The sequence below is a fragment of the Caretta caretta genome, chromosome 4 (assembly GCF_965140235.1).
Source record: "Caretta caretta isolate rCarCar2 chromosome 4, rCarCar1.hap1, whole genome shotgun sequence".
Classification (NCBI taxonomy): domain Eukaryota; kingdom Metazoa; phylum Chordata; order Testudines; family Cheloniidae; genus Caretta; species Caretta caretta.
Window position 1 is genome coordinate 103,102,073 of NC_134209.1, and position 12,079 is coordinate 103,114,151.

General features: G+C 37.7%; 1 protein-coding gene across 2 annotated transcripts in view; it reads left to right on the forward strand.

Moving 5' to 3' along the window:
* The window catches only part of NFXL1 (nuclear transcription factor, X-box binding like 1), a 91,646-nt gene that overhangs the window by 61,874 nt on the left and 17,693 nt on the right, over positions 1-12,079 (forward strand). Inside the window, exons 17-18 of one of the 2 annotated variants that reach the window (XM_048848389.2) lie at positions 4,546-4,712; positions 9,029-9,098. The exons of the other annotated variant lie outside the window; for it this stretch is intronic. Of the exons in view, the coding sequence (XP_048704346.2) occupies positions 4,546-4,712; positions 9,029-9,098 (237 nt within the window). The remainder of the gene's footprint in view (positions 1-4,545; positions 4,713-9,028; positions 9,099-12,079) is intronic. 2 annotated transcript variants of the gene reach the window in all.

The following is a 12,079-nucleotide window of genomic DNA, read 5'->3' on the forward strand; positions in this document are numbered from 1 at the left end:
AAGTGTACAATACATGTGTGACCAGACAGAGGAGAGATGAGAATCTTCTCCCTACTACCTGAAAGGAGCATGTTTATCACCTTCTGGTGACCTGCCTTATCTCATATACCTTAGGAACATAATTTTCAGTACAGATACATAATTCCTTAGACATTATCTGTTCATACATTTTGCAATGATTATGATGCCAGTGGGCTCTTGGTAGATGCCATTCATAGTGAAGTATTATGCATATATCCAATGCAGGGGATCCCTTTAAAACTAAGCACTCCCTGTGCCCTCTGCCATTTGGCACTAGAGGTCCCTGGGTCACAGGGTCAGTGCGCCTGCAAAAATTGGAGGAAGAAAAAGTGTTTGAACCCTCATACTGCATGGAGAAGAGTGTAAATCTTTTGCTGAGGTGTAGCAAAGGTTCATCTTGATTGTCTCAGTTCACAAAGGATTACATTTCCTTCTTGATTTGGGAACCACTCATGAAATTTTCTCATTGAACATTTCGGTCTGTTAGATCTGTTCCTTCCTCGCAAAGTATGTTACAACCAAGATGATTTTGGACACTAACAAGTTCCAATTATTAGGGCCTTCCAAAGAGAGGATTATTGACTTGGGCAGAGTAAAATTCTAGTTAGAACAAAGGCACGAGTTTTGGGGCTGACTGTTTCAGCAGTTCCTTTGAGCCATTCATGGGTATGAAAAGACAACTTTACAAGCTCTTCAGATACAGGTTCTGTTAATTCCGGTATGCTTAACCTCAGTTGAGCAGCTCACCAAGAAGGGTTTCATGTCCAATGATTAGTCCAGAGATCTTGGATTTACATGGCATGCTAGAAATGTGGACAGTTGAGCAGCATTCAGTTGGGGTACAAAATATAACTTTAATTCTGAAAGTTGTATCTTATACTCCCAACAGGATAAGGAGGTAGGAGGACTCACTGTAAAACTTGATCCTAACCACCATTGAACCCACCTACCAGTGTAGGTTTCTTCGTGCTCTGTAAATTGGACATAAAAATGCACCCTGGGTTTTCTCTGAGGCAGACTTATAAAAACCCATCATCTTCCTTGGCTAAATTGATGCTAGCCAGTCGTACATTACTTGTTTGTCAGTTGACTCTTGAAACAGTGCCACCACAGAACAAGAGGTAGTTAGAGCCTGTCAGTGATGCTAACCAACTGGTCACCTCGTTCCATGAGAGCTATAAGGCCAACTGCGTGGAACCTTTTTCATCTAAATTTTTATCACCACCAAGTCAGCGATTTGAGGTTTTAGTGTAGATTTTCCCCGATTCTCTGACAAGCTTCTTTCATGCTGCCTCCTATAGATGGAATGTCCTGTTTTAATTCCATGTTACAGAATTCTGGCTTTTATTTGTTATGGCAGCATCCAAAAGTCTCATTCTGGATTGGGGGCACTGATGTGCTAGGCAATGTACTAACACGTTACTAGACTTTAGGATAGGTGTTGGTTCTTACTACTTAATTTAAGACAAGATGCAACAAGCTGATGTAACAATCATTATGTCTTCATTCCATTCCCTAAAATACATGGTTGCTTTGGCTAGCTGTGCTCAATTAGATGATGATGAATTGCTTTGTTTTTGTTTAATCATAAGGTATAAACAAAATCAATATCTCTGATCCCTGCTGGCCCTCTGCTTAGCCATTATGAATTTGCATTTTCCCGTCAGCAGCATGGTAGAAGTGTGTTTTGAGGAGGAGTTTATGGGCTAACTCAAGAAGATCATTCCACATTTAAGAAGCAGCATGGAAGAAGTGTGAATATGCTTTTTGGGGACATAGACAAACTGGTGATCTTGCATAGCATTGTTGGAGTGGAAGGGGCAGAACTCATTTAAAATGGAAAAAAGGGAGGGGCAGAGTTTCAAAAGGCAATAATGATGAGGATGTGCAGAATTTGTTGTAAGTATAAAACAGGGAGCCAATAGAGGTAATGGAATCTTAGTTTTGTGGGATACCTGTAAGTTTTAAATAAATTGTCGTCTTTCTTAGTTTTATGTCTCATCAAAGAAATTATTATAAAGGTTATTACTCTATTCCTTCAGTTACTCTCTGTTCTGAGTCTAGCTTAACTATATGCATTTCATGGCTCACTGTAAAATTTTAATCTTCACAAGTGGAACACTCCAACAATACTTGCCTCTTGGAGTGAGGACAAATTACTTACCTGAAATTGTGTGTTTCTGTTTGGAAAGAAACAATCTGTATAGGGCCTTGTCTGTGCTCATAAGTTACACTGATTTAACTAAAAACTGTTTTTAAAAAAAAAAACTAGGTTAAAACTGTGTAAACCCCTATTTGGACACTCCCCAATCTGTATAAAACTGGTTATGTAGATGTTTAGCTTGCAACTGCAAATTCACCAACACAAGGTAAACCCCAACGTATGCCAGGTTTAAACTGATTGTAAGAGTAGTGGTTTGCACTAGTGTAACTAAATTGGTCTATAATAACACCCTTTAGTTGATATTGTGTGTATAGATCAGGCTTATGTCTCACTAGCCAAGCTCAAAACCTTATTACTCACCATTACTCAATTTTGAGCTCAGCTGGTGAGACATAGGCCCCTCCCTGAGATCTACTTGCCACTGGATAGGGAAGACAGCTAGGAAATTATATGGTTTGAAGTGCTCTCTGGATGGCATGTTGATGGCCATCTGAATAAGCCTAACTGGAAGATATCGGCGTCGGAGAACAATAGAAGTAAATGTTACCCTTTTTATCAGTCAAATGCTATTATAAAATTCTGAAGGTTAAATATTAACTGTTTGTTATATTCCACAAATGTTTTAAAGTAAATGTTTTAAAGTTAAAAAAAAAAAAGTGGCACATTTAGTGTATGAATGAAAGTAAAGCTGTTGCTTTATGTGCCCATCTCTATCTGTTCAGTAATGAGATTTATATTAACCACTGAAGGAAATAGTGCTTGTTTCCTTGACTCTGTGCTAACGTGGATTAGAATTTGCTAAGTAAATAACCCTATTGGAATAAATTTAAACCTCACTACAATACAGACAAAAAAAAATTAACCTTTTAAAGATTATTCTCCATGTCGTGTGGAATTGAGTCTTTGTCCTTTTTCTGAAATGCATACTTTAATCATACAATAATCCTGATGTACTAATTTTTCAGCCTGCTATATAGTAGGTTTCCATCCCAATGCTGTTCAAACTGCTGTTTGAGGGGGGAGAAATGCAAAAAGTGCAGAATATCAGTAAATCGTAAAGCTTGCTTTGAATACTTTTTTAAATAAAGTTTTTAACCCCTTACTTTTAGGACTTTTTCTCTGCTCTTTGGCAGATACAAAACTACAGACTTATTATAAAAGCCCTGGTTAGTTTTATTTTTCTGATCTCTGAGCAACGACTCCTTCCTGCATCAAGTTAAAGTTTGTTCAGTACTTTGCAGGTGAAAAGCACTGTACTAATATCTGTTCTATTCGTTAACCTGCTATCATTAAAGAAGGCTGTTATGCAACCTTACAACCTGTTTTCAGAAAGTTAAGAGTAACTGGAAGGTGCACTTCTTGGGGTGACACTTTCCATGCTTAGTCACCACCCAGAGGTGCCTACTTCTTTTAAATGTTAGTGAAAACAGCTCAACCGTGTGTGAGCAGAATGAGAGGGATTGGAGGGAAATGGCGTTTTCCTTATTGAATGAATGAATGAATGAATGAAAAAATCTTATGACCTTATTTTGAACAGCCCTGCAGTCAGAACATTATGGAGTTGAAATGTGGCTTGAAGATAGTCCTCCTGGAGGAGCAATGCACAACCTAATTCTTTAGGAAATTCTTTAATTTGGTTAACTTATGAACTGGAGTGTGATCATGTGTAGAAATATTTTGCTGTGCTCATTAAGGCCCCATCTGTACAGTCAGATCTGCTCATCCTGTGGATCTGATAGCACAATCAAGGGCTAAATGAGCATCTAAGGAACGCGAACTCTATGTGATCTGCCCTGTTGACTAGGGCTCTTGTAGATTTTGTAACTTTGTAACATAGTTGAGGCAGTATTCAGCAGCCCTCAAAACGTGGTACTAAATCAGTAGTTTTTGGACCATAATGAAACTTACATTAGTACAAGTGTATTTTAAAGCTGTTGTAGAAAAAATAATGTATTTCAGAAGTAGTATGTTACAAGATTACTGCATCATGATGAATATACACTGGGGGTGCAGAGTTAAAGTTTTGTATATGCTGTCTTAACTTTAGCATTTCCTGATTAACTACTTTTAATGATGCAAACTTAATATAGTAGTGCTGAGTGGCAGTTTTTCAAAGTATTAACCTTAAGTGGCCCTCTTTATGTCTGGGAGGGAACGTAGGAGCCTCTCTCTTTGACTACCGATTGCAGGCATTCCTTCCATTCTATTAAAAACATATTTTAGTATTTAGTTTGATAGACATCTCATTGAAGAACAAAGCTCCCTCTTTACATAAATTTGTCCCTAGATGTAATAGTTCACTAAAATGATGTTTAGCAAAACAACTGTTTGGTTCAATAATTTTTCTTGTATTTTATTAGGCTAGTCCAGAATGTTCTCACTGTGAGGAGGCGTGTACCAAGCCACGACCACCAGGCTGCCCTCACTCGTGCATTTTGCCCTGTCATCCTGACCAATGTCCACCATGTGTCCAAATGCTTAAAATAAAGTGTCACTGCAAACTCACAAACCTGTATATTGAATGCATGTAAGTAGATAAAGGGGAAGCTTGAATTCAGAAATATGACTGCTTGGAAGGAGGCATTTAAAATGTCTCTTGGTCAGGTCTTTTAATTTTTTATTTGAAGATTACACAATTGGTGGTGGCTCAGAAAAAGCAGCACTAAAAAAAATCTCCATCTCTTTTTCTGTCCATTCAGATCTGTTTCACTATTGCCAGTTAAAATATTAAGACTCTACAACAGTGTTAAGAGCATAACTGGTTTGTGGATGTAGTTGAATTTTTGGTAACATATGCCAGAAATGGACTTTATTCTCCTGGGTAGTTTTAGAATGAATGTAGTACACAGACTTACTAGGTTCTGTAAAGATCTTTTCAATTAAAACTCTGTAATTCATAGATTATAGTCATAATACAGGTTATAGAACTTTCTCGAATTACCGTTTAAACTAGAGTTTATATTTTAGAAAAACTTCCAGCATTGATTTTTAAAATTGCCAGTTGTGGAGAAGCCATGATGTCTGTGGTGGATTGTTCAAATTGTTAATTATCCTCATTGTTAAAAATGTGTGCCTTTATTCCTAGTCCGAATATGTCTCTCCAACTTCCAGTTACTGGATCTTGTTATGTGTTTCACTCCTAGATTGAAGATCTCTTTATCAAATTTTTGTTCCCCATGATAGGTACTTATAGGCTGTGATGAAGTCACACCATAACCTTCTCTTTGCTAAACTAAATAGATTGAATTTCTGGAGACTATCACTATAAAGCATGTTTTTCAATCCTTTAATCATTCTTGCGGCTCTTCCATGAACCATCTCCTATTTATCAACACTCTTGTGGCTTACTGTCTAGTTTTTGCGTCTACAATTTGAGTAGCACTCAAATATGTCCTCTCTACTCTTACTCGATATTCCCCTGTTATACATCCAAGGATTGCATAAGCCTTTAAGTGACAGCATTGCCCTGGAATTGCACTTGGGTTCAGCTGATTATCTACCATAGTCTCCCAGGTTTTGTTCAGTTACTGTTTCCCAGGATAGCATCCCCTGTCCTGTTAGTATGGCCTTGTATTCTTTGTTCCTAGATAGGACTTTATATGAGGCTCCATTAAAACACACGTTTGCTTGTGCCCAGTTTACAGAGCAATTTGGATTGCTTTCTGTCAGTGACCTGTCCTCTTCATTATTATTTACTACTCCCGCAACCTTTTGACATCTGCAAACTTTATCAATTATTATTTTGATTATTTTTTTCTCTGTCATTGATAAAAATATTAAATAGTGTGGGGCCAAGTACCAATCCCTGCGGGAATGGTGTTCCTAGCCTCTGTTTGCTAGAAGCTGGGAATGAGCGATGGGGGATGGATCACTTGATGATAACCTTTCTGTTTGTTCCCTATGGGGCACCTGGCGTTGGCCACTGTCGGAAGACAGGATACTAGGCTAGCTGAACCTTTGGTGTGACCCAGTATGGCCATTTTTGTGTTTCTTATGACCCCACCCTGGAAACCTATCCACTCATTGATAATTTCCCATTTACAATTACACCTTGAGACCTACCAGTTAGCCAGTTCTCAAGTCGTTTAACATGTGCCTACTTGATTTTGTATTCAAGTTTTTTTAATCAAAATGTTTTGTGATCCAAGTCAAATGCCTTACAGAAGTCTGTTACATTAATACTAGTTACTTTATCTACCAAACTTGATGTTAATTTGACAGGATCTGTTTTCTATAAACTTTTGCTGATTGTCATTAATATAACCCTCTAATTCTTCTGTAATTGAATCCTATGGCAGCCATTCCATTTATTTTGTGTGGGATCGATGTCAGGCTGATGGGCCTGTAACTAACTCATCCCATTTACCCTTTTTAAATATGGGTATATAAGCTTTTTTCCCAGTCTTCTAGAACAACTTCTTCAGTGCTCCAAGCATTATTGAAAATCAACAATAATGTTCCAGTAAGGTCTTCAGCCAGTTGTTTTCAAAATATTGGATGACCTTATGCTGCAGAGGAAGATGAAAACCCTCTAAGCTACCTGCCAGTCTGACCTGGGGGAAAATTCCTTCTCAACCACAAATCTGGTGATCAGTATAACTAGAAGTTGGTGAGCAATACACACCAGCAAAGCACCTGCAAAGGATTCTCTGTGCCACCTCAGAGAACTGATCTGGCATGTCCCTTCTCCAGCTATGGCCAGTCTTTGATGCTTCAGAGGAAAACTGGATGGAGGGGGAAATGAAGAATAAATCTAGCCAATTGTGCATTGGAGGAAAAAAAAAAATCTTTCCTGACCTCTGCAAGTGACCAGCTGAAGCTTGAGATTTGATTATAGTGATTACATTAATGCAGAGTCTGCAAATGTTACAGTTATGATGAGGGCAATGCAGATAATCCTGTTCTGTGGCCCAGAAAGGAATGGGATGAACAGGGAACCCACAGTTTCAGACACCAAGGGTAGAAGGAGATCACCACGACTACCCAGCCCAAGTGCATGCATACAAGCTGCAGAATTTTCCCCAGAAGCTGAATTAAACATAACTTTTAAAACTATATCTAATCTCATTTTAAAGACACCAATCAATAGTGAGCTGAGCTCTTCAAACCTCACATTATAAAGTTTGTTTTCAACCCCCGGATCATTTTTGTGTCCCCTTCTTTGATCTCTCTCCAGTATCTCCATACCTTCTTGATATTATATTCAGTTCTGATGTTGGTCTTACCAATGCTTTGTACAGAGGCAAGATCACTTTCCTACTCTAATTGATATTCCCTTTTCTTAATCCAGCTAAAGATTGCATTCTTTTTTTTTTTTTTTTTTTTTTTTGCCATAGCCTTATACTGAAACATCATTTTGAGGCAATTTATCTATGATGCTTCTAAGTCCTTCTCTGAGTTACTGCTTTCCAAGGCAATCTTCTGTCCTGTGGTATAACCTGCATTCTTGGTTCCCAAGATATATTAATTTGCATTTGGCTGTTGGATTGTGATGATTTAATCAAGCAATTCAGATCCCTCTAGTGGTGACCTGTTATATACTGCCCCACCAATCTTTGTGTCATCTGCAAATATCAGCAGAGATTTTTATGTCATCCTCTAGATTGTTGATTAAAATATATAGTGTTGTACCAAGAATCAATTCCTGGTGGACCCCTCTAAGCCAGTTTTTAATCTATCTAATGCATACCGTGTTAATTCCCTACAGTGCAATGTTTTATCAAAATGTCATGTGGTACTAAGTCAAATGCCTTGGAGAAATCCAGATACACTGTATCAACACAGCTGCCTGTATCAACCAAGCCTATGGCCAAGGGTGGTTTACAAAAAAAATAATAATCAGAAAAATATCTTGTATGAAACCATGCTAACTGGCATTAATTAATATTTTTAGCCTCTAATTCTTTGTTAACAGAATCCCCAATAAAGCATTACTTTATTTTACGTGATATCAGCATCAGGCTAACTAGTCAGTAGTTCCTTGGGTTATCCTTCTTTGCCCTTTTTAAATATTGGAACTACATTTGCAGTCCTCCATTCCTTTGTAATTGCCCCAATTTGCCAAGATTTGTTAAATTAACTAGCCATTCAGAGAGCTTCTCCATTAGTTCCTTTAAAACTCTTGGATGTAAGTTATCTGGGCCTGTTGATTTGAAAATGTTTAATTTTAACAAATGCTACCTCACATTATTCTTTGTTACAGATGGTAAACTTTCTGTTCCATCCACAACATCCTGCTTCATTCCAAGTATAGAGCAAAAATATCGATAAACATTTGTCTTTTCTACATCAACATTTATTATTCCACTGTCTATATCTAGTGATAGACGTAGACCAGACCAGGGCTTTTCTGGTTCTTAATGTTTTTTAAAATGCCTTTAACTTTCTTGGCCACTGATGTTTCATTGATTCCTTTAGCTTCATGTGTGTGTCGTTGTTTCCACGTATCCTTTTAACCAGTACGGCTTTTTTTCCACCTCTGCTGAATTGAGTGTTTTGGGTATCCAGCAGGATATCTTTGAACAATTCCCTGTTTTTGTTAACACTTCGCACTTTAAATTTAAATGTTCTCAGTCAGCTGCGTCAACAATTGCTTTAAGCTTTGACAGTGAAGAAGCTGATTGCGTTATTAAATTGCCAGCATAATGGTGGTGATCTGAGTTGTCCATAAAGTCAATTGATCTTAAAGAATTTTTATTTGAGACAGTTTCTCTTTGTACAACATGCAGGCAGCTGAAACTATCTCTTTGCCGCGCAAAAATATATAGTTAAATGTGTTCATAACTATACTTGATTGAATTAGTTTTAATTTGGCCTTGTTAAACATTTTCTCTTTTTTAATAGAAAAATAACTTGTGCTGACTTAAAAGAAAAGGATCTTCTCAGTTCCTGCAAAAATCAGTGTCCAAAAGAGGTAAGCTGTATTGGTAAATTAATGCTTACTTTGATTCTTCTTTGGTATTCCCAGGAAGCAATTTATTCTTTTCTGTTTTCTGTCCACCACCTCTCTCTGGGTTATCATATCCTTGTTCTTTGGCTAGTGCCAAATTAACTGGAGGGGCTACAAATAGCAATTTCTTCCTTCCCTTCCCAAATGCAGGTAGGATTTTCAAGAAGGGAAATAAGGATACTGCAGTCAGTGAGATTACAGAAAAGCCATCCTCTTGGGAGATAGGAGGAGGAGGTTGGGTATGAAGAAGGGGCAATCTTTTCCCCACTTGAGAGTGAAAAACTGGGACGCATTTTTACATTAAAGGGTAGCGGGGTGGGACAGGAGGACAATATTTATCCCTCTACCGAACTTTCACTGTTTTCTCCTAGCCTCAGGCTGTCCCTCTCCAATCTACCTCTGCCCCACAAATTCCCTTTATCTCCTACATACGCCCACCAGTTCACTTAAATCTTCATTCATCAGTTAACTCCATTTCCTTTCACACAACCCTGCCAGCTCAGACTCCAAATTCCCGCAGCTCCCCTCAAGCGAGCCTACTCAGAAACGCAATACATCTATATATAAACCCCAGACTGAGAATCCCTCTCTTCCTGCCTAACCTCTTCACAGCTCTGATCCTCCCATCCAATATTTCCAGGCTCACAAGAAACACATAACCAGCCTTCCAGGCTCAGAATTATTTTTCCTCTTACTTCCTTCCCTCTGCTGCTTTCAGCCCATGTTTGTGCCTTTTAATGACTCTTCCCTGTTCAGTCTCTCCTTATCTTGAGCAAGTAAATAAGTAGATTTATCACAATTTCCTTCAGCTAGGTATCTGAAAGTGCTTTCTTGGGGGCAAGAGGAGCATTTTCAAACACAGTTTTATCCCCTCCATCTACCTCCTTAACTCAGTTCTTTCATTTGACTTTCTGTAATCTTGGAGTCCTTTGCTCTGAAATTTCCTCCTCCTGTCTACTAATGTACCTGTCTCTCTGCAACATTTACTGAATAATCCAGTGCCTCAACTCCACCTCTTCTGAAACCTCCTCTATATCTCATCTTGACTATTGTAACTCACTTCTCTGACTTCAATGACCCAGCTTCACACACACACACACAGAGAGGCAAAACCCACAAAAAAAAGCAAGACCACATAACTTGCAACCTTAAAAATTCAAAACCCACATATTTTAGGATCCAGTTTAAAATTGTTCTTTTTGTTTTAAGAACTTTCTTGGATTATTCCAATCTACTTCACTGGAACTGGAGAAGGCCACAAATCTGCAAAGTTAATTAAAAGACTGCCATTGACTTAAATGGGAGTTGAATAAAACTTAGTCTGTTTTTATTCCTGTCACTCTGTCATATCTTACCATTTTCTAGAAAATCTTTCTGCAGCTCTTGCAACCTTAAAGGAAATATTAATATGTAAAACAGGTGCAAAATACGAAGGAACAGGCTCAGAACATATTTACCTTTTGCAGTCTGAAAAGACCAAGCTAACTGTGGCCCCCTTCTGGCAAGGATTAAGTGACTTGTTCAAAGATTAGGGGATATAGATAGGACTGCACACTGTGGGAGGCTTTGAAAGTAGCTCTGTCAAGTTTGTGGGGTTTTTTTGTTTGTTTGTTTTAAAAAGAACCAAGTTGAAAATATTCTAATGTATGGAAGTAGGACCTGGACAGGCACAAAAGCCATTAGAGGAATTTTAGGTAAATTTGAAAATCAGAGACTGACAATATAATGCAGATCAATCAGCTACTGAATATGGCAGAGAAATCTTTCAGAAACCAGAAATTTTAATAGACAAGCCACAGGTCAGAATGGTGATATGGATAGTGGGAGCTGAATGGTTTAGGCTTACAAAAAGGGCCAATGGTAAATGGAAAGCTTCTTTGAAGGATAGTGTGAGAGTTTCAGGGATGAAACTCACTTCAGCCTTAACAATGGTGCTGCAAACAATGCCTCCATAATATGTAATTAATACCATTGCACCATGAGTTCACATACTGTTTTGACAAAGTCAAAAAAAGCTAATCAGTGCCATGTTAACTTGATTGTTTTCTTTTATCCAAATGTAATTTTCCTTTTTATTGTGAGAGCAAATCTTCATATAAGTGCCAGTGACTGGCTCCGTGTTAGTATGGAAAAGCCTAGTGACCTTGTTACTTGTTGCACATTGCACATTGCTTTGTAACGAAACCTCTACCGAAGTCCAGAGTAATAAAAATTTACTTCTCTAAAATGTAATAAACTGTTTTATTTCTTAAGTCATAGCCTTTAGACACTACTGTTTTTTTACTTGAATTGATGCAATTTGTAATAGACAGAATCATGCAATATTTGAATTGTAAGTCTGATATTACTGTTGGGAATTGTGAAAGACCCTTAATTACGTAGACTGGTGGCTTAAAAGATATAGCAGTAACTGTAAAAGTTTTGCCAAGTTTCGTAGTTGTGTTTTGGCTATGGTTATACAAACTACTCAGAGGACTTCCATAGTCTGATACAAATGGTACTCTCTTATTTCAGATGTCCTTTCTGCTTTAGGGAATAGCAAAGGCTTTGATTTGCCAGAGATGCTAGTAAAGTTAAAACATTTTTAAAGTGCTTTTTTTATTTGGCAGTAAAACCAAATATCCTGAGGAAGGAAATTATAGATCAGTAATGACTACTCAAATTCTTATGCAGAACACATTTTGTAAATGTTTAGGACAATTCTAAAAGGGAAGCGTTCACAATTTAGAAACTTTCCCAAGTTTGTATGTCCATATCAATCTTTGCTTAAACATATTACTCTTTGTACTCTTCTGTGTTCTCTGTAATCAGAATTTACTATTACAAAGGAGATTGGTTTTCAATTTAACAGTAATACGTGACCTGTGATTTGGCATAGTTTATTTTAACGTTCCAGCACTGTAAAGGTAAAAGTCATACTTGAAAACCTGTAGTAGCTCTAACTT